Here is a 23,510-nt window from a genome sequence, read left to right as displayed (position 1 = left end):
TTACCTGCAACTGCTTTAAATGCTCCAACATTCCATAATGGTTTAATGAGTCAAACGCTGCAGATATGTCCAATGAAACTACGCAATAATAATGACCTTGAGCTACACCTATCACAACTCATCTACAATTTAAATTTGTTATTGTTGTATAGTTATGCTAACCCCTGATGCAGCCCTTAGATTGGGCAAAACATGGCCTGTGCCAGGTTTTTTGTCTGCATTACAATAAATTATTCTTAGTCACTACATTTTGACTGAATTGCTGTTTTGATTCCATGCAAGTTTTCTACAGTGACTTCCTATGATTTGATTGAGGGGATTGGAGATGTGAAAGACATGCAAAAGTGTCTTAGGTGAAAGCCGAGTGCTATACTGATGACTTCTGATCAGGAAAAATATCACCAGCCTATGTGCTTATATGAGATCTGAGAATAAAGTTTGCCTCCATGCGCTTACATTGACAGTACTGTTCAAACAACTTGGTAAGGTTTCATAACCTTGATGTATCAGTGTCTCACAGTTGTGTTCATATCGACATGTGGCGGTGTCTTGCTGAATGGCATTCATTATTGTTGCATGTATTTGTATGCCGTCACAAGAATGTCAGAGCTTGAATTAGAGCAATGAACCACCATTAAGTTTCTTGTTAAACTTGGCAAGAGTGGAAGTGACATCAGAGATATGTTAGTCCAAGTTTATGGGGATAATGCCATGAAGAAAGCAGCAGTGTATAAATTGATTAAACGTTTTTTTCTGAGGGGAGAGAAAGTGTCACTGATGAACAAAGGTCAGGGCGGCCAGTAACGAGCAGAACTGATGCAAACATTGCAAAACACTATGTGTCAAAATCATTGGCTGACTGTGAGAAGCATAGAAGACCAAGTAAACATAAATGGAGAAACAATTAGGAAAATCTTAACTGAAAATCTTGGCATGAGAAAGGTGTGAGCAAAAATGGTCCTGAAGGAGCTCACCAATGAACAAAAGCAAAGGAGAATCGAAGTTTGCCAAGACCTTTTGGAGAGGCAAGATGATGTTTTGGGCCGTGTTATCACTGGTGATGAAACATAGGTGTACCAAAATGGCCCTGAAACAAAGCATCACAGTGCACAATTGAAGTTAGCCAATTCTCCATGACCAAAAAAGTTCTGCCAGTCCAAATCAAGAGTCTAAATGATATTGCTAACCTTTTTCAATAACAGAAGGATTGTTCATTATGAATTTGTGCCAACTGGACAAACAGTTAACCAAGTTTACTATTTGGAAGAGCTGAGAAGGCTGCGTGAAAAAAAGTTAGACGAAAACAACCTGAACTTTTTGCCAACTCATGGCTCTTGCAACACGACAATATACTAGCTTACATAACACTGTCTATGAGGGAGTTTTTAGCCAGAAAACAACTGTATTGAAACACCCTCCCTACTCACCTGATCTGGCCCCCAATGACTTTTTTCTTTACCCAAAGATAAAGGAAATATTGAAAGGAAGACATTTTGATGACTTTCAGGACATCAAGGGTAATACAAGGACAGATCTGATGGGCATTCCAAAATTGCTTTGTATGGTGGACTAGGCGCTGGCGTCGGTGCATAGCTTCCCAAGGGAAGTACTTCAAAGGTGACCATAGTGATATTCAGCAATGAGATATGTAGCACTTTCTTTAGGACGAGTTTGCAAACTTGTCAGACTTCGTATACTATACCTCATTATGCTAGTATTCTATAAAAAAAAAGTAGGAAAGTACTTTCCTTTATAGAATAGGTACCTAAATATAGGTACAGTTATAGAATTACCCCTTAGTATGGGAATTAGCATGTGGTAATGGTTAGCATACTGGTTTTACACCTCAATAGGTAGTATTAATATAACAGCACTGTAATGCATCTGTAATGCATTTATCCTCACATTCTATTTATAATGCCTAGATTTGCATGCCAAAATTTTGGTGTGCTTTCAAGATGTGCATGCAAATTAATTGGCTAACAACTCATTATTTATGTTAATTTGCACCTATTAAAATTTGTATGCACTTCTGGCTGTGCAATATATGAGACGGCACCCAACTCTAACACTGCATAACTCATAAGGGGTGTGTCCATGGGAGGGGAATGGGTTTGTAAGGGATGGTCTGAACAGTTACACACATTGTTAGGCATGCCGGAGCATCATTCTGTAACTTGGGTGCCAGCATTTACACCAGATTTCAGCAGGTAAATCTGGTGCTATGTGTGATTCTATAGAATTGTGCTTAGTGCTGATTTTTTTTCGGGCCCCATTTTTGAATGCCATTTCTTTTCTCTTTGCCTCTTTTAAAAGCCCAGTAGCAAGCCCTGCACAACAAATGTGAGATAGTTCCTATGGGCTGCATTACATTTGGCGCACCGGGACTTACTACCAAGGCTTTGTAAAAGGGGCCCAGAGATACTGGGAATACCATCAACATTTAATAGTTTTTGCAGTGATGGGGTGTTAATTTTTGCAAATATACATTTTTTTTACACAAATGTTTACAGCATATTAGTACAAGGGTCCCAAAAACTCAAAGTTGTAGGTGAACTAATTCACTGCGTACCAAGAAACTAATGAATTTATATAGTTTAACTTGCCCATCCATGGGATTAAAAAAATCCTTGATAAACATGGTCCTTTCATAACTGTGTACAAATATAATCTCTGAAGTTTAGGTCATCAGAGGAAAATGAGTGACATTTGTATTTTCAATCGACTCATCTTATGTTCCATGACAAAATTATCCATAGAAAAAGCAGGCACAAATATCCAAAGATACAAGAATATACAGCAAATCTCATGAAAAGTATATTTACTTTTATTTTGAAAGCTGGTTCAAGGGCTAAAAGGTACCTGTGAACTTTGTCTCTGTAGAGATGGTTCTCAAACTTTCTGTTTGACACACTTGATAGTCAATATTCACATGTGTGAGACTAACTGTTTTCAAATTGCTATAGCAGTGGTTCTCAATCAGTGTGTTGGGACATATTAGTGTCACCAACAGCTGGGAGATATACCACCAAAAATTTGACAGCACGCTTTTGCTTTTCTTAACAACCGTGTGTGCAGCTGGCTGGGGACAGTTGAGAACAGGAAGTCAGGTACTTGAAATCTCCATAGCTGGTCCCTGCTTGTCACCAACCCCAGATGAAAATGTTGCAGCCCTGACAGACATCACCCTTACGTCTATTTCCTTTACATCAGTTAGCAACAATTAAATAATAGTTGGTTTGGGTTTTTTTTCCTTTATTCAGCTGCAAAGTGTAGTGTTTAGAATGTTAGGAAAACAAGACAGGCCTAATTAAAGCAAAAAAAAAAAAAAAAAAGACAGAAAGTAGTGACTGTTTTGAAATAAAGACTGCAAGTATATCAAATTGCTCCATTTACACTGAAACAGTAGAAATGACTTATTCTTGTTATACTAGGTATTCCCCCTTTCGGGAGATCTGAATTTGCTCATGCTGATCTTCCACACCATTTTAGAGCAGAGAAGTTTCAAGTGCAGGGGAGAAGTTAACCCCCCCTCAAAAAAAAAAAACCCAACTCAAACACGTTAAGAGAAAGGCAGGTAAATGATAGAAGGGTAAAATCTGGCAGTGAAAATAGAAAAGTATTTTTTTTTTTAATCTGAAGAACAGAAATATAGGCAGAGGAGCAATAGAACAAAAGGGAATGAGGAAGGAGATGGCACCACAATGTTTCTGCAGTGCCATATATGCCAGACTTCAATAAACTATTTATTAATTTACCCCCTCTCCTTTTACAAAACTGTAGCGTGGTTTTTAGTGCCGGCTGCGGCGGTAACAGCTCCAATGCTCAAAGAATTCAAGTTAATTTCCAAATTTGTATTCTAGAAGAGTTTTGCTGCATGGCACTGTGGTTGTGTGTGTGGCAGCCAAGACATGGCTGCAGCATCCATCAGTGTACCATCATTCATCTGTAACAGTGCACAGAATATACCATCAAGAAAAAGCAGCAACAAATTCAAGCACACAAGCATAAAAGAGTCAGTCCTTCATATTGTACAGTGGTATCTCGGAATCTGAACGCCCCAGAAACTTTTTTTTGTAGTAAATTTTGCCCCAGAATCCAAACTCTGCTTTGGAATCCGAACGCCCTGCACATTTTATGTGTGTGTTTGTGCCCCAGAATCTGAATGCTGCTTTGGAATATTTGTTAATATTTTACCTTAAAATCCAGTGTATTTCCTGTTAAAATTTGAGTTTGTGGGACCCAGGAACGGATTCATCCAGTCTCTATTATTTTCAATGGGAAAACTGTCTTGGAACTCGAACAGGGTTCTGGAACGGATTAAGTCCGGATTCCAAGATATCACTGTAGTTCTAATATTCAGCAGCATTAATCAATATGAAAATACATACTATCAGTAAACTGTACGTTTATTTTCACATAAAATATAGTACAAACAAAATGAGTAAACATGCTCATTAGTATAAACAAAACCATTTAGAAATCATTAAATATTTGGCAAAATTCTTACTTCTGGTTTTTGGGTTTTTTTAAATAGAGAATTCCATGCTCAAAACATCATGGAAGTTTATTATCTACTAGATGAAAATGCTTCCATTTGTGAACAATAAGCTTTAGATCTAAGCAGACTGTTAGCTGAAGAGAGCTCTACTGCCGCTGGGAACATCCATTTTATGCTAACCGCAGCAGAGCACTCAGCAATGCCACAGTGCCACCTACTCCCCATACCTGGGAAGACTTTATAAAGCACTGATCTGTACATCTATTTTGTACAGCACAGGGCCTGAATATTCAATGCTCAGCTTAAAAATTAAAGAGAACTTTCAACTATACAAGAACCTAATTAGCTAAGTTCTGGCAAAATTTTTTCCTAAGCTTAGACTGCTTGATTTAAGCCTGTCATTTATGCGCACAAGGAGTGCTTCCTTTACTAAGGTGCATTAGATGCAAATGCATTCCTAATACAGCAGAAAATAGAGTACCACAAGGCACATGCAGGTGTCCTGCGGTAACTTTGCAATCTGCATGCTAGGGGGTAGACAGTGAGCATTCCTGCACTAGCTGGTTAGCGCACGGATGCCTTCATTGCTTACAAAATGGGTGGCAGCGAGTGCTCCCTCGGTAGTTTTAAAAAAAATGTCTGTGTGCTAATGGAAATATTAGTCCATAGCCATTAATGCAAAAAAAACAGAAAATGTTTTCACAGTTGTGCCCATGAAAGGGCACACTAAGGGCTATTTTTACCACAGCTTAGGAAAAGGACCCTGTAGGTCCTTATTTCCTAAGCATGTTTCCCCACTCTCAATATCTTAACTAGTGCTAAAAATGCCAAATCACAAAATTTGTACTGGTTGATTAAGTTGCTCCTGTTGACTCAATCACAACTCTGGGTCTACTGAAAATGATTTAGACACCTAACTATGTGGCTGGATCACATTGTGTCCTATATTGAAGGCTGCTTATCAACCTTCCGAAAACTGAATAATAAAATAAAATACGAATTTGGATGTATTTACAATAAATACTGCAGATTTCATGTGATCATTCCTTAGTTTTAGAACTATCTAATCTTTACAATTTTCAGCGCAACTCATTTTCATGATGTCCTGCCTGCCAAAGCTGGCCTGAAGTTGTCTTTTGCTAGTTCTGTCTGGCTGAAAAGTGGAAAAGATTCTTGAATAAACTGTCTGCACATTGGACACTGTTGAAAATATTTCACACATCCATCACATAAACATGTGTGCCTACATGGTAAAAGAACCCAATTTACAGTGCCATTTTGGCAAACAACACAGTCTATTCCAGTCTCTTCAGGTAGGTCTAATTCTTCTTCAGAGAGCCTGAGCTTTTCCAGCAGATTCCTGTCACTTGTATCTTCAGAAGACAAGTCCTTTGAGGATGCTGTAGAATTACTGCTTGCAGACATAAAAAGTTGCTAACAGCCAAACAAACAGAACAAGGCATTAGTATGATCTGAATTACATAGACACCAGCACCTACCACTGGCAACCCTCAGGGTATGAACAAGAAATGTTTTGTCAACTTTCAATAAAAAAATAAATTATCACATCAGGCTGGCATTTAAACTTGATATATCTTGATTAACCCCCCCCCCCTAACAACTTGGAGATGAACATGAAGCAGCCTTAATTTGGACATTCCTGAGGCCTGTGAGATGATCTACAAGAAAATGTATTTAAGTATAATTTGGATATTTATTTCTGCGCAGTAAAATTTCAGTTAACTGGCCCTCTCACCCAACCGGCAAAAAAATCACCAGTGAAAAAAAAAAAGTCTCCCGAAGCACCAACGGTAGCGTTCCTGAGCCGCAAACCCCTCTCTCTCCATCAAGCCCTTAAAAACTAGAAGTGGCAGTTCTGAACTGTGAATCCCACCTCCCTCCCAATCCAAAGCACCAGTGCAGCAGTGTCCCGAGGTGCAAAGCTCCCCTCCCTCAAGCCCTCAAGCAGCTGAAAGACATCTCTCCTGCTCCGATGCACCTGCACGGCAGCGGTCTTCAAGCCCCGAAGTGGCAGAAACATGTGGCGGTTCTGAGTTGCGAACCCCCTCGCTCACTCGCTCCCCTTCCTCCCTTCCTTATCCGAAGCGCAGCTGGTCAGCAGGAGGCAGCTTCAAAATAGTCTCTAATGTGTCAACATTTTACATAACGGGTTGGAAATTTTGTGAAAAATCAAGGGGCTAATACAATAAAGCCGAAGTAAAAACTAAATGGACAAGTTCTTTACTGCAGCACTTAAAAGACAACTTTAATGATGCAAAAAGCTAATTATATTTAAATTGCTTGATAATAATAATCATAATTAAAAAATGCACTGAACAAAAAAAGTGAATACCTTGTCTCTACAGTTGTGGAGAATGCAGAGCTTCCAAAGGGTAGAAGGAGACAGTGTAACAAAATTTCCACTGATCTTTATTACTGAATAAATTTAGCATTGCAAATAAGTAAAGAGCATTTTGAAAGAAATTTGGTTTGAGGCACAGATCATTTGGTGAAAAAGAAAGTATCTGTTAAACTGTGAAATAAAATGGTGCATTTGAAAATCATGTAGACAACAGAACTTTCTAAAGAGGGATGAAATCAGATGGACAATCTAACTTAAATTAGATAATGCCTTGGATAGTATGATTTTATTTATTTATTTAAAAATGCATATTTATTTTAAAATGCATAACCTCATAAGCAAAGTACTTTTGAAGGTAACAGTTACTTTATGAAGTGAAATCTTCTAGTCAAAACTACAACTTGAGAAGAGGTAAAACATACCTTTCACTAATGTTAGATTTACATGGAATTACCGTATTTTCACGCAAATAACGCGCACCCGTATAAAACGCGCACACGGGTATAGCGCGCAGAAATCACGATGATATGCACAAAAACTTTGGTATACCGCGCTCACGGGTATACCGCGCATGCTGCCCGACGCTCCTTTCGCCCGCCCTGACTTTCCGTGCGCTGTCCCGACTCTCCGTTCACCCCCCCTGACTTCCGTGCACTGTCCCCCCTTGAAGGTCTGTCCCCATCCTGAAAGCCTGATGCCCCCCCTCCGACGTCCGATACATCCCTCCCCCCGAAGCACCGCCGACTCCCCAACAATATCGGGCCAGGAGGGAGCCCAAATCCTCCTGGCCACGGCGACCTCCTAACCCCACCCCGCACTACATTACGGGCAGGAGGGATCCCAGGCCCTCCTGCCCTCGACGCAAACCCCCCTCCCCCCAACGACCGCCCCCCCCAAGAACCTCCGACCGCCCCCCCAGCCGACCCGCGACCCCCCTGGCGACCCCCACGACCCCCCCACCCCCCTTCCCCGTACCTTTGGTAGTTGGCCGGACAGACGGGAGCCAAACCCGCCTGTCCGGCAGGCAGCCAACGAAGGAATGAGGCCGGATTGGCCCATCCATCCTAAAGCTCCGCCTACTGGTGAGGCCTAAGGCGCGTGGGCCAATCAGAATAGGCCCTGGAGCCTTAGGTCCCACCTGGGGGCGTGGCCTGAGGCACATGGTCGGGTTGGGCCCATGTGCCTCAGGCCGCGCCCCCAGGTGGGACCTAAGGCTCCAGGGCCTATTCTGATTGGCCCACGCGCCTTAGGCCCCACCAGTAGGCGGAGCTTTAGGATGGATGGGCCAATCCGGCCTCATTCCTTCGTTGGCTGCCTGCCGGACAGGCGGGTTTGGCTCCCGTCTGTCCGGCCAACTACCAAAGGTACGGGGAAGGGGGGTGGGAGGGTCGAGGGGGTCGCCAGGGGGATCGCGGGTAGGCTGGATGGCGGTCGGAGGTTCTTGGGGGGGGCGGTCGTTGGGGGGGAGGGGGGTTTGCGTCGAGGGCAGGAGGGCCTGGGATCCCTCCTGCCCGTAATGTAGTGCGGGGTGGGGTTAGGGGGTCGCCGTGGCCAGGAGGGTTTGGGCTCCCTTCTGGCCCAACTACCAAAGGTACGGGGAAGGGGGTGGGGGGGTCGGGGGGGTCGCCAGGGGGGTCGCGGGTCGGCTGGGGGGGCGGTCGGAGGTTCTTGGGGGGGGGCGGTCGTTGGAGGGAGGGGGGTTTGCGTCGAGGGCAGGAGGGCCTGGGATCCCTCCTGCCCGTAATGTAGTGCGGGGTGGGGTTAGGGGGTCGCCGTGGCCAGGAGGGTTTGGGCTCCCTTCTGGCCCGATATTGTCGGGAAGTCGGCGGTCCTTCGGGGTGGGGGTGCGAGTGGTCCTGCCGGGGGGGGGGGGGATGTATCGGACGTCGGGGAGTCGGCCGGGCAAGAGGGCTTGGGCTCCCTCTTGCTCCGATCGTGGATGCGGGTGCGGGTGGGAGCGCGTGCGAGCCGTCGTTCGGGGTGGGGGTGCGAGCGGTCCTGCTGGGGGGGTGAATCGGGCGTTGGGCGGGGTGGGAACTATGTTTTAAAACTTTTGTATACCGCGCTCACGCATATAACGCGCGAGGGGTATGCGCGGTAGGTAAAAACGCGTATAACGCGCGCGTTATATGCGTGAAAATACGGTAGTTGGTTATAATGTTCACATGGGCCTTGTGCCTTCTTGGAGCTTAGGCTAATATGCATATGGAGGTAAGATCTGAACTATGAATTAATGTCAGCTCCATGTTTGCTTTTAGACAGACACTGAGAATTTCTACAAGTCATTAATCCATGCAATTTTGTTACATTTAGAAGATAATTAATTCACAATCATTGCCAAAGCATAAGGATCACACGATCTGCTTTAAAAATAAGATTTGCTTTCTTTCCCATCCACTTAAGAGTATACAAGACCCTTGGTATTTTACCAAACATTCATTAACTAAATTGGGCAGTGAGTAAATGAAAGTCAAAGATGGGCACTAACAATTCTTGATGTTAACTAACACTAATTTGAATTTGCACGTGCACACCCTGCAGCATGCTATTCTATAAAACTGTGCACCCAAATCCCAAGGTATGCAATGCAAAAGGGGATATGGCCATGGGAGGTGCATGGACATGTCAGGGGTGTTCCAGAAATGTGTGCATGCGTGCATAGTGTTACAAAATACTGCGAGTGCTTGCTTAAACTGTGCGCAGGGAATTACACCTGGTTTCAGCAGACTTAAGTCATGGTGCCCAAATATGTGCACAGGAACTGGCATTACGTACTATTCTATAAAGAGTGCTCAACCTGGAGTCCCTATATAGAATGGTGCAGGGTGCCAATATTTTTCTGGGGCCCATATGTAGATGTCATTTATTGAATCTGGTCCAATAAGTATAGCTAAATGGTTGAATTTAGGACTGCTATTAGCTGTTCTGCCTTCACTCCATCGTGGCACTTTTAGGTATTAAACGTATAAGTCCTTCTGAATATGGATCTTCATGTTCTTGGTTCAAAGCAACACACTACGGTGCATGAATGCATGTTGATTGATTAACACACATTAGCAAATGAAGCCCAAAACTAAATTACTCAAGGACTTTTCATAGAAATCTGAAAATTTGTAATTCAAGCGCTGTTAATGTTTTTCTACATGCTCTATACTGAGATATTCTTCATGTGTTAGACTATCTCTTAGCTTACATTTTAGTCTTCCTATAATTCAAAAACACATTAAAGAAAAGTGTACAATAAGAGTTCATTACAATTTTCTTAGGGGCCCATTTTATTAAGATGAGATCAAAAATGGACTTAAAGTATGCTAATGCAGGACTTTCCCATGTGCTAAGCCTAGTACTAACACATCCCTAAAGTAGGGCTTTTTTTATTTTTTTCGGTTCCTATGCTAATTGTTCCTTTAGCAGACGGAACTTGCAAAAAAATTAGTGTGGTAGAACTTAAGTGCTCCCTCATTAACCAGTCAGTAGGCGCTAATGTAAACATACTAGCAGGATAATACTTCCATGCCCATTTCACCCATGACATTTTTGCGGTAAAAATTTGTGTTGTGCACACATTAATGCTTAATGTGGTTTAGTAAAAGGGCCCCTTAATGTGTTAATCATGACATTTTAGTAAAACTGTGGTTTGCTTCTTACCTTGAGGTCATAAAATTGACCTTGAGCCATGAGCAAATACTGGTATAACATTCTACATGCAAGGCTATAACTTTCATCTGGAATATGAATTACAGATACCAGTGAAACCTAGAAAAAAAACAACATAGATATACACAGACATACTGTATATACATACACACAAAAGTGTATCATTATATTTATGATTCACAGATTTCACTGAAAAGAAAATATAGAGTATCAAACTATTAGATAAGCAATACAAGCATTTGATTTTATTGGTGTTTCTTGGTTTTGACAATCAGTGAAATATTTTTAAGTCTGTGATCTGCCTCCTACAATTATAAAGTCTATGGCAGTGTAAGATGCAAAACAATCTTCTATTACATTATTAAGCAGGTAGATAATCAGCACAGGACTAAGCTGGAAATTTAGTCAAACTCACGGCTCTCTGCAAATATCAAAACACTTCCTGTTTCCACTGAAAGAGATCTAACTTTCTATGATTCTTGGGTTATAATATACTCGATTATAATTCAAAAGAACACAGAGGAATCTAACCATCGCCCACACTCTTACTTACATGAATTCACCTGTTTTAAAAAGAACTCTTCTGCATTATGCTCCACAATATCAAAATTAGCCTTGGGTTCTGATTACTATTAGGGGCATTTTCAAAACTCTAAGGGCTAGATTCACTAAGGCCATGGATCGGATCTGATCCGTGAGCGATCCGATCCGATCCATGGCCGGGAGAGAGGGGGGGCTGATTCATGAAGTGCTTTCATACAAATGAGGGTGATCGGAATCACACCCCAACCATGGATCACTGTCCAGCGAGCTCGATGCATGTGCAGACCATCTGTAGATGGTCTGCACATGCGCTGGCCCTCCGTGTCCGGCAGCAGGAAACAAAACTTTATTTTTACTTTAGGAAATACTTATTTTGCGAGCCCGTGGTTTTAACCCACGGGTTGAAATCACGGGCTTGCACTGCGGGGGAAGGGCAGGAGAGTTGGGGAGAATCAAGCAGGAGAATTGGGGCAGAGCAGGGCGGCAAGCAAATCACAGCAGAGAGCAGGAGAATCGGGGCAGAGCAGGGCAGGGCAGCAGGAGAATCACGGCAGAGAATCGGGGCAGAGAGCAGGAGATTTGGGACAGGGCAGGGTAGCAGGAGAATCACGATAGAGAGTTGGGGCAGAAGAGAGCTGGAGAATCGCGGCAGAGAATCGGGGCAGAGAGCAGGAGATGCAGTTGGAAAGGACGCGAGTGACTGGTCCACAGCAGTCGCTTGTTTCTTGATCGGCCAGCCCAGTCAGCGTTCCAGTTTTGGTTTAGTGAATCGCTGCCTGCCTACTTTGCATGCCGTTTCCCCTCATTTGCATGCGCGGATCAGATCGGACACAAGGTTAGTGAATCAGGTTGGAGAAAAATCGGGTTGCAAAGTGATTGGTACATGATCGGTTTGCTAAGTGAATCTAGCCCTAAGACGTCCAAAGAATGGCATAAATTGACACATGGACATTTTACTTGCTTGGACATCCAAGTACCAATTTTCAAACTGTCTTTCTGGATGTCTTGTGAGTCATTCTGCCCATGAATAAGGGAGGTGTGTGTGTTGGAGGTGTGCTCTGAATGGGCTTTGGGTAGGCTTAGACTTGGATGTCTAGCAATAATAATCGAACCTTTTCCCAGATGTCCTGGACAGAATGAGCAAGACCTGTTTTAAAAGCATCTAAGTGCCAAATAGGTAACCAAACTGACCAGAGGCTCTTCATGAGTATTGACAAAATGGTCGAAAGCCTCAAAAATTAACTTGACCTTCTAGGGACTCATGGTCTGCTGTCTTTCAAAACTTTAGGGTGATGCTTTTGGATAAAAATGTCCTTTTCAGGACTAAACTAATGCCAGTCTCTCTACCCACCTTTTGTTTTTACCCTTAATGTTCTCTTTACTTAAAATATTGTAGTTCTTCCCTCTTTCCCATCTGTGTATAGTCAACTTACGTGCTCTTTGTCAACGTCAATTAGATTAACACTGTCTTGTTTTTAATATTTTAATACCAAACATTTTGTTTTAAAAACTCTTACTTTTTTTATTGCTGTACACCGCATAGAAATTTGAATAAGCGTTATAACAAATATTTTAATAAACTTGAAACTTGAAACAATCTGCCATACTGGCCCCATCATCATCCAATCCCTTAACAAAGAGCATTTGTCCCTTAAAATGAAGCCTGTTCAATGTTGCTTTAGATGCCAAATCTCCTGTCCATTGCCTGATCCAGAGCATTATGGAGCAGAAATAGCATAAGCAGAAACTTTACTCATGACTCTGATTATTAGATATGCATGAGTGACTTTTTAAAAAAATCAAACTATCAGAATTGCAGGAGAGAGGAATTTGGCACATAATGCGGTAAGAAGTAAGAGCAGTAGTTTTATGCATTCATGTTTTGAAAATTTATCCTTTTGCAGTTGGCATAGATGTTTTTATTATCATTGTTTTCTAGTTGTTAAATGTAAATATTTTCCTGGATTTGGGGTAAGAACATATTTTAGTATGCTTTCACTTCACATGATTTGTTAAAAAAAAGCACTTCACTATCTTAGCACAATTGTATTGTTAGATCACAGTAAATCAACTTGTAAAAAGATTTATACACTTTACAATTCATGGTCTGCACACTTTCACTAAACTAAGGAAGTATTGGTAATTATTGTAATTTACCACAGGTGTATTTGCACTTTTATAAGATTGTTTATTGGAGAGTAATTTTAAACTAAGCGCTCCTCAATTTATTCAGAACCTGTTTTTTTTAATTTATACACATACACATATAATTAAGTATTCAATATGAAGAATATTATTAAGAAAATTTTTTTTTAAAAAAGCTATTTCATTAGAACAATGTTGAATTGTCATCTAAAACCTTTCTGAGCTCCCCTGGGAGAATGATATAGAAAATTGAATTAAAAAATAAATAGCTTGTTTTAATTGTTCACAGATATTTTATGAGACTTTGCAATCTTTAATTCCTGGAGGGATTCTATGATTACCTCCTAAAGCGCTGATAGCTTTATCAGCCTGCACACAGTCAAATCCTCTCCGAGATCAAGGACCTCCACCAGATCCATATCCAGCCCCCCTAGACATACAGCAACATCTCCTGCTACTAAGGACCCAGTTTGGGACAGGAAAGGCATTGATATAGAGCCCTTGTCGCCCCAGTCCTCCTCAGACTGGACCTCCCCTTCTTGCGCATGGCACTGTTACTGGGGAATTGCGCCCTTAAGGGGGGAAAACCCAGTGCCAGTATGGCCATGATCCCCAAGGGTTCTAAGTGGCCCTTGTTAATCATGTAAACATCACACATCATATTGATAAATTCAGGGGGAAACCCCATCCAGGATGTCCAGACACCCCTGTGGATGCTCACAAGCTCCTTTCTGGGGTTTTGCGGCTGTAGCACAGCTATGCTTCACCAGGGATGCATTTTCACTGCTCCCTGACTCAAACCTGGACATTTTGCCTGGTCCTCACACTATCTTGGCACTAACGCTCCCCCGAGGAACTAAAGGAGGCTAAGCCAATAGCTCCTGCACCCCCGCCCCCCATGTGCCGCATGACACTTGGGACACAGCGGATCCTCAGATGGCCATCCAGCACTTTTAATTCAGGTTGTCCAAGTGGGTACGGACCACTGACCTTAGAGACTGCACTTTCCTACAGCCAGAGATGTTCCCAGATTGGGATCCTCTACAGCACTGAAAAGCCTCGAAAACGGTAAGTAAAAGATGAATTTAATAGAAAAATAAACAGCATCAGAAAGGATAGGCTACTACCATCTTGCTTGCAGAGAGACAACTGAGCAATTGGAGGACAGTCCAGAGAGCTGGGAGGCAGAGCAAAATAATACTAATTAGGCTCTCTACAAGAATTCTCAGGAATAAATTGACTACCCAGGGGTTCAGGAATAATGTGCCTGTTGCACTAAGAACATAAGAACATAAGAAGTTGCCTCCGCTGAGGCAGACCCTAGGTCCATCCTGCTCAGCGGTCCGCTCCCGCGGCGGCCCATCAGGCCCATTTCCTGAGCAATGGTCTATACCTATCTATACCCCTCAATCCCTTTTTCTTCTAGGAATCTATCCAAACCTTCTTTGAAACCATTTAATGTTTTCTTGTCTACAACAGCCTCTGGAAGCGCGTTCCACGTATCCACCACCCTCTGAGTGAAAAAGAACTTCCTAGCGTTTGTTCTAAACCTGTCCCCTTTCAATTTCTCCGAGTGCCCCCTTGTACTTGTGGCGCCCCTTAATTTGAAAAATCTGTCCCTGTCTACTTTTTCTATGCCCTTCAGGATCTTGAAGGTTTCTATCATGTCTCCTCTAAGTCTTCGCTTCTCCAGGGAGAAAAGTCCCAACTGCTTCAATCTGTCGGTATATGGAAGTTTTTCCATTCCCTTTATCAGTCTAGTTGCTCTTCTTTGTACTCCCTCAAGTACCGCCATGTCTTTCTTGAGGTACGGCGACCAGTACTGGACGCAGTACTCCAGGTGCGGCCGCACCATTGCACGATATAGTGGCATGATGACTTCTTTCGTCCTGGTTGTAATACCCTTCTTAATGATACCCAACATTCTGTTTGCTTTCCTTGAGGCCGTGGCGCATTGTGCTGATGCCTTCAGTGTTGCATCTACCATCACTCCCAGGTCTCTCTCCAGGTTGCTGACCCCTAGTGATGTTCCCCCCATTTTGTATGTGAACATCGGGTTCTTTTTCCCCACGTGCATGACCTTGCATTTCCCCACGTTGAAGCTCATCTGCCATTTTTCGGCCCACTTTTCCAGCTGTGTTAGATCCTTTTGAAGATCTTCGCAGTCTTCCCTGGTTTGAGCCCTGCTGCATAGTTTGGTGTCATCTGCAAATTTAATGACCTCACACTTGATTCCCGCCTCTAGGTCGTTTATGTAGATATTGAACAGGAGCGGTCCCAGCACCGACCCCTGCGGAACTCCGCTCGTGACCCCTTTCCAGTCTGAGTAGTGGCCCTTTACGCCAACCCTCTGCTTCCTGTTTGCCAGCCAGACCTTGATCCATCGGTGGGCCTCCCCTTGTACCCCGTGGTTCCATATCTTTTTAAGCAGTCTCTCGTGTGGCACCTTGTCGAAGGCTTTTTGGAAGTCAAGGTAAATGCTATTGTTGCTCCACAATCTGGTTCCCAATCTTGACAAAATCAAACTACATGAACACAGTATTCAACTTGTGCAGATCCTATTTCAGGATCATCCTTAAGTACCAGCTATAGATATTTTCCTAATGTAAAAAACATATGATCCATGTAATAATATGTTGTACCTTAGTACATAGAAATGCATGATATCTATCATGGATCCCATTATTATGCAGTGGGGGGGGATCAAGATGGCTGCTGAATCCCTAAGCTGAGCGTCACGCGCTGGTGAGCTCTCCACTTACTTTTCATTTTGTGCTGAATTTTCTACAGGATGCCCAAACGGAGGGGTCGGAGCACGGCTGGGACCTCGCGGAGCTCCGTCTGACCCAGCTTGGGCAACATCGAGGAACTGTTCCGCCGCATGCAGAGCTCCCTACAGTCGGAGGCGCTCCCGCTAGAGACGCCCCGAACGGGCAGAACGGAGGCGATCTCTCAGGGACTTGAGACCACGCTAAGCCCCGACACAAGGGCTCCGCCCCCACGCCCTCAGGTTACCAGCTCCCCGCGGGCGGGGGAACTCTCCAAAGAGGGAGTATGTTCAGCCCTGGAGGCCGTTGTCAATCATGGAGGGAGCAGGGATCCAGACTCTCTACACTTTCAAGAGAGTCTGTTTGAAGAAACAGAGGAGTCGACAGCAGAGGGAAACGGACAGTTCCAGGAGAGTGCTCAACAGGCAGTTTCACCAGAGGGAGAAGAGTCTGCAGCCTATTCTTTTCATCTTCAGAGACCCCAAGAGGTAACACTTGAAACTATCTGGGACCTGGTTGCCAATAAGCACAGTTACTTACCGTAACAGGTGTTATCCAGGGACAGCAGGCAGATATTCTTGACTGATGGGTGACGGCACCGACGGAGCCCCGGTACAGACATTTTTAGAGTGATTGCACTCTAAGAACTTGGAAAGTTCTAGCAGCCGCACCGCGCACGCACGAGTGCCTTCCTGCCCGACGGAGGCGCGCGGTCCCCAGTTAGGATAAGCCAGCTAAGAAGCCAACCCGGGGAGGTGGGTGGGACGCAAGAATATCTGCCTGCTGTCCCTGGATAACACCTGTTACGGTAAGTAACTGTGCTTTATCCCAGGACAAGCAGGCAGCATATTCTTGACTGATGGGTGACCTCCAAGCTAACAAAAAGAGGGATGGAGGGAAGGTTGGCCATTAGGAAAACAAATTTTGCAAAACAGATTGGCTGAAGTGTCCATCCCGTCTGGAGAATGTATCCAGACAATAGTGAGATGTAAAAGTATGAACTGAGGACCAAGTAGCAGCTTTGCAGATTTCCTCAATAGGAGTGGAACGGAGGAAAGCCACAGATGCTGCCATAGCTCGAACTCTATGGGCCGTGACCGAACCTTCCAGTGTCAGTCTGGACTGAGCATAACAGAATGAAATGCACGCTGCAAGCCAATTTGACAACGTACGTTTAGAAACAGGACGTCCCAAGATATTCGGATCAAAGGACAGAAAGAGTTGGGGAGATGATCTGTGGGGCTTAGTACGCTCTAAATAATAAGCTAAAGCCCGCTTACAGTCCAAAGTATGCAGAGCCTGTTCTCCAGAATGAGAGTGAGGTTTCGGAAAGAAGACAGGCAGAACAATGGATTGGTTGAGATGGAATTCAGAGACAACCTTAGGGAGAAACTTTGGATGTGTACGGAGAACCACCTTGTCATGATGAAAGACTGTAAAAGGTGGATCCTCAACTAGTGCATGTAGCTCACTGACCCTCCTGGCAGAGGTTAAAGCAATAAGGAAGACCACTTTCCAAGTGAGAAACTTGAAAGGAGTCGTAGCCAAAGGTTCAAACGGAGGCTTCATTAAGGCGGGGAGAACCACATTGAGATCCCAGATTACAGGGGGAACTTTAAGAGGTGGTTTCACATTGAAAAGACCCCGCATGAATCTGGACACCAAAGGATGAGCTGAGAGAAGTTTTCCATGAACTGGCTCATGAAAAGCAGCAATAGCACTGAGGTGGACTCTGATGGAAGTAGACTTGAGACCAGAGTCAGACAAAGAAAGAAGGTAATCCAACAAGGTCTCCACTGCAAGGGACGTAGGATCATGATGATGAAGAAGACACCAGGAAGAAAATCTTGTCCACTTCTGATGGTAACATTGCAGAGTGGCTGGTTTCCTGGAGGCATCCAGAATAGAACGAACGGGCTGAGACAAAAGAGTATCATTCGAAGTCAGCCCGAGAGATACCAAGCTGTCAGGTGCAGAGACTGGAGGTTGGGATGTAGAAGGGTTTGCTGATGTTGTGTAAGCAGAGAAGGAAACAGTGGAAGAAGCATAGGCTCCCTGGAACTGAGTTGAAGTAGAAGGGAGAATCAATGTTGCCTGGGCCATCGTGGAGCGATGAGAATCATGGTGGCCTGTTCCCTCTTGAGCTTGAACAAGGTTCGTAACATGAGAGGTAGCGGAGGGAAGGCATACAGGAACAGATTGGACCAATCCAGGAGAAATGCATCCGCTGCCAGACGGTGAGGAGAGTAGAGTCTGGAGCAGAAGAGGGGCAGCTGGTGATTGTGAGGAGCTGCAAAGAGGTCTATCCGAGGAGTGCCCCACTGAGCGAAGATGGACTGTAGAATTAGAAGATCGAGAGTCTACTCGTGAGGCTGGAGAATTCTGCTGAGTTTGTCCGCCAAGGAATTCTGTTCTCCCTGAATGTAGATAGCTTTCAGGAATAATTGGTGATCTGCGGCCCAAGCCCAAATCTTCTGGGCTTCCTGGCATAAGAGGCGAGAGCCTGTCCCACCCTGCTTGTTGATGTAGTACATCGCAACTTGATTGTCTGTGCACAGCAGGAGGACTTGAGGAAAGAGAAGATGTTGGAAGGCCTTGAGGGCATAAAACATCGCTCTGAGTTCTAGGAAATTGATATGATGCTTCTGTTCCTGGGCTGTCCAAAGGCCTTGAGTTTGGAACTCGTTCAAATGAGCTCCCCAGGCATAAGGGGAGGCGTCGGTGGTTATGACAAGTTGATGAGGAGGTAGATGGAACAGAAGACCTCTGGAGAGATTTGAGGATATCAACCACCATTGTAGAGATTGACGAAGAGATGATGTCACAAATATGTGCCGGGAGCAAGGATCCGTCGCTTTGGACCACTGGGTAGCTAGGGTCCATTAAGGAGTGCGCAGGTGAAGACGTGCGAAGGGGGTGACATGAACCGTGGAGGCCATGTGACCCAAAAGTATCATCATTTGCTTGGCAGAGATGGAACGTAGTGGAAGCACCTGCTGACATAGAGATTGAAGAGTTTGAAGACGGTTGGACGGCAGGAACGCTCTCATGAGGACTGTGTCCAGCACCGCTCCAATGAATTGAAGTCTTTGAGTGGGGATGGGATGAGATGAGATTTGGGTAGATTGATCTCGAACCCCAGAAGTTGTAGAAACAGGATGGTTTGGTTGGTGGCAAGGAGCACTGTCTTGGATGAATTGGCCTTGATTAACCAGTCGTCCAGGTAAGGAAAGACCTGAAGATGGTGAGAGCGGAGAAAAGCAGCCACCACAATCAGACACTTGGTGAACACTCTTGGAGAGGAGGCAAGACCGAAGGGCAGCACCTTGTATTGGTAATGACAATGATTGATCATGAAGCGGAGGTATTGTCTGGAGGCCAGATTGACCGGTATGTGAGTATATGCCTCTTTGAGATCGAGGGAGCATAGCCAGTCGCCTTGATTGAGAAGAGGGTAAAGAGTGGCCAGAGAAAGCATCCTGAATTTCTCTTTGACCAAGCATTTATTGAGATCGCGAAGATCTAGAATGGGTCTGAGATCTCCTGTTTTTTTTGGGAACTAGAAAATAACGGGAGTAGAATCCCTGTCCCTTTTGATCTAGAGGAACTTCCTCTATGGCGTTCAGAAGTAGGAGGGATTGAACCTCTTGAAGAAGGAGGGAAGACTGAGGAGTGTTCAAAGCAGACTCTTTTGGCAGACTTTGGGTAGGAAGAGTCTGAAAGTTGAGAGAATAGCCGTGGCAGATGATGTTGAGGACCAACTGATCCGAGGTGATGATTTCCCAACGGCTTATGTAAAAAGCAAGGCGTCCTCCTATGGGTCGTGGAAGATGGGCAGATGGTACAATACTGGCTATGTCCTGGAGAACCAAGTCAAAAGGGTTGAGTAGACTTTTGTGGAGGAGGAGGCTTCACCTGTTGTTGTTGTGCTGGCCTAGGGGTTTGCCTTTGTTGTTGTCGCTGACGCCTAGGCTGTTGAGGAGCCGGTGGCAAAGGACGAGCCACATAGCGGTGTTGGTAGGCCAATTGCTGCCGAAAAGGCCGGGCTGGTGGGGTCTTCTTTTTAGTTTTGAGGAGAGTATCCCACCTAGTCTCATGGGCAGAGAGCTTTTGGGTAGTGGAGTCCATGGATTCTCCAAAGAGCTCATCACCTAGGCAAGGTGCATTAGCCAATCGATCTTGATGGTTGACATCAAGTTCTGAGAACCTGAGCCAAGCAAGGCGACGCATGGCCACAGACATGGCCGTTGCTCTGGTGGTAAGTTCGAATGTGTCATAAATTGATCGAACTAGAAACTTGCGCAGCTGGAAGAGAGAGGCCGAGCACTGGTGAAAAGCCTGTCGTTTGCGATCAGGGAGGTACTTTTCAAAGGAAGCCATGGTAGTGAGAAGATGCTTGAGGTAAAAAGAAAAATGAAAAGCATAGTTACCAGACCTGTTAGCCAGCATGGTATTCTGGTATAATCTTTTACCAAACTTATCCATGGCTTTACCCTCTCTGCCAGGAAGGACAAAAGCGTACACACTAGCTCCCGCAGACTTTTTAAGCGTAGATTCCACTAGAAGAGATTCTTGTGGAAGCTGCGGCTTATCAAATCCAGGTATAGGTATTACTTTATACAGAGAATCCAATTTACGAGGGACTCCTGGGATGGTCAAAGGAGTCTCCAGATTCTTATAAAAGGTTTCCCTCAAGATATCATGGAGGGGTAATTTGAGAAATTCCTTTGGAGGCTGGTCAAAGTCCAGTGCATCAAGGAACGCCTTGGACTTTTTAGACTCGGCCTCCAAAGGAATAGAAAGAGATTCACACATGTCTTTCAGAAAGGAAGTGAAAGATGTAGAATCTGGTCTGGAGGATGGATCAGGAACAGTAGGATCATTATCATCCGATGAACACTCACCCTCAGAAAGAAAAGGCTCTTCGGAGTCACCCCACAGATCAGGATCCCTAATATGGGAGCTACGGTCTCGAGACTCTGGTGTGGAGGGTTCTAGGTGTCGGGATTTGCTTGCCGATTTACCTGACCTCATAGGCACGGTACCGGGAGACGTTAAGGGCTGCATCGGTACCGAAGTCTGAACAGCCTGATGTTGAGCTCTCGGTTCCGGTGCGAGGACTGGCATGGAGACCGACGAAGCCGAATGGACCGGTACCGACAAGGTGGACGCGGACAACAGAGGCTGCTCCACTGTTGGTACCGGCGGCTCAGACCAGACCGGGACCGGAAGGCTCGGTGTCAATAATGCAGGAAGGAGCTGTTGCAACTGCTCCTTGAGTTGCACCTGCAGGACGGCAGCAATTCGCTCGTCCAGCGAAGGCACCAAATTTTAAAAGTAACTTAAAATGCTTTCTCTTTAAAGATGCTTTTAACTGAAACATTGTATTTTAGAGATTAATTTATATCTGTTCTTGAACCTACATCTACTTTCCCATTTCCTTTTGTGTTTACCTTAAATGTTTCTCCCATTTACTTTATCAATTGTATTTCTCCCCCCCTTTCCCACTTGTGTTGATTGTTTGTTAGTCTATAATAACCTAGTATGTATTGTTGTCAGTCTTGTAGTTTATAGAAAGTATGTTTTAATTGTTACATTTTTTGTTGAACTGTTATTTTATATTCTGTACAACGCTTTGAAGAAACGAAAAAGCGTTTAATCAAAAACTAAATAAACTATAAACTAAACTATAAACTACCGCTTTTTTCTTCTGCGGTACCTGCGGTGCCGCTTGACGCTCCGAAGAGGAGGAACCCGAAGTCGAGGGGCTGACCTCAATCGGAGCGGAGCGCTTCCGCGGGCGCCTCGAGGTCGGCAGGACTGGGCTCGCTGCTACTGAGACCGGAGGACGCTCCAGCGGGGAAGGCTTACCTGAGGGATGCGACGTGGTGCGGTGTCAACGAGGTGGGTGCCGACTGAGACGGGGCCGATGTCGGTGCTGGTGCTGCAGGATCAGACATATCGGCACCAAATAATAACCGTTGTTGGATTTGACGGTTTTTTAAGGTTCTCTTTTTTAAAGTGGCACAGCGGGTGCAGGTGGACGCCCGATGGTCAGGACCCAGGCACTGTAAGCACCAGTTATGCGGGTCGGTGAGAGAAATGGGCCGTGCGCACCGCTGGCACTTCTTAAACCCGGGTTGGGGGGGCATGAACGTGAAGACGGCTTCTGCCAAATCGAAGGCCGAGGCCTCGATGGTGGCAACAGGCCCCGCCGGGGCAAACCCGAAAGAAATAAAAAAACAAAATTTTTTTTTTTTTTTTAAAGAAAAGAAAATAAAATGAAGGAAAAATATTCCCTCAGAGGTTTACGCGAGCGGGAAGGCAATACAAGAAAAAGCTTTCAACAGCCGTTGAAAGAGACGCGTCTTCTTAGCTCCGCAGAAACTAAGAAACTGGGGACCACGCGCCTCCGTCGGGCGGGAAGGCACTCGCGCGTGCGCAGTGCGGCTGCTAGAACTTTCCAAGTTCTTAGAGTGCAATCACTCTAAAAATGTCCGTACCGGGGTTCCGTCGGTGCCGTCACCCATCAGTCAAGAATATGCTGCCTGCTTGTCCTGGGATAATTACTAATTTGTTAAAACCTCAATTAAATCAAATAGAAGGGAAAATAAAACATTATGATAAAGAAATAAAAGAAGTAAAACAGGAAACAACAGAGCTTAGAAAAGAGATTGTCAGCATTAACCAGGAGTCATTTAAGACCAAACAAATTTATGAAACAATAATTAAGGATAATACCAATCTTAGAAGAAAGTTAGAATCCTTGGAAAACTTTTCCCGTGGAAATAATTTAAGATTGGTAAATTTTCCTAAGGTCTTAATGATTACACCTCGGGAGATGCTGAAAAGATATTTGATGGAAATTTTGAGTTTGTCTGAAAATATGATACCACCATTTACACAAGTTTACTATCTTCCTATTAATCAACGGAAACAACAGCAAGAGGTTGAACAAGAAAATTTGGATGTGTCCACTATATTGGAATCCTCGAATACTGAAAAGGCAGTCCCAGTAACCCTATTATTAACAGTGGCATTGGCCCCGGACAAAAACTGGTTACTGAGACTTTTCTTTAAAAATAAAATGAAAACATTTTTAGGAATGCAGATACAAATGTATCCTGATCTTGCCAGAGAAACCCAGAGGCGTCGTAAAGAATTTCTACTATTAAAACCAGGGGTGTTGGCCCTGGGGGCAACTTTTTATTTACGTCACCCATGTAAATGCATAGTGTATTATTCTTCTCAGAAATTTGTCTTCTTTGATCCTTCACAGCTGGTGACCTTCCTGTCGCTGTCTCGCTTGGAAAAAGAAAAGGACAATAAGATCTAGCCCTAGATGTTATTAGGGAACTTTGAGCTCAGCTTAGATTAATCTCAGCACTATTTGTTTCTTTTTCTTGATTTAAACTGTCCTTTGTACATCTAGATCCTCAAAGTGGACTTGAGTTAAAATTTAAGTAATATAATGGAATTTTCTTTTTGTTTTCTCTCTGAAAATATGGATATGCATTATTCATTTGTTTCTTTG

The 23,510-nt window shown here is 44.2% G+C and overlaps 1 protein-coding gene across 4 annotated transcripts in view; it reads right to left on the bottom strand.

Moving 5' to 3' along the window:
• Positions 1–4,388: 4,388 nt before the first annotated feature.
• Positions 4,389–23,510, bottom strand: part of CGRRF1 (cell growth regulator with ring finger domain 1) — a 31,342-nt gene continuing 12,220 nt past the window's right edge. For all 4 annotated transcript variants that reach the window (XM_033952656.1, XM_033952653.1, XM_033952654.1 and 1 more), the window contains exons 5-6: positions 10,512–10,619; positions 4,389–5,935 (exon numbers count right to left, since the gene is read on the bottom strand). In XM_033952656.1, the coding sequence (XP_033808547.1) occupies positions 5,597–5,935; positions 10,512–10,619 (447 nt within the window). In that variant the 3' untranslated portion in view covers positions 4,389–5,596. The remainder of the gene's footprint in view (positions 5,936–10,511; positions 10,620–23,510) is intronic.

Source organism: Geotrypetes seraphini, chromosome 7 (genome assembly GCF_902459505.1).
Source record: "Geotrypetes seraphini chromosome 7, aGeoSer1.1, whole genome shotgun sequence".
Taxonomy (NCBI): Eukaryota; Metazoa; Chordata; class Amphibia; order Gymnophiona; family Dermophiidae; genus Geotrypetes; species Geotrypetes seraphini.
This window is presented reverse-complemented; position numbering and strand designations above follow the sequence as displayed.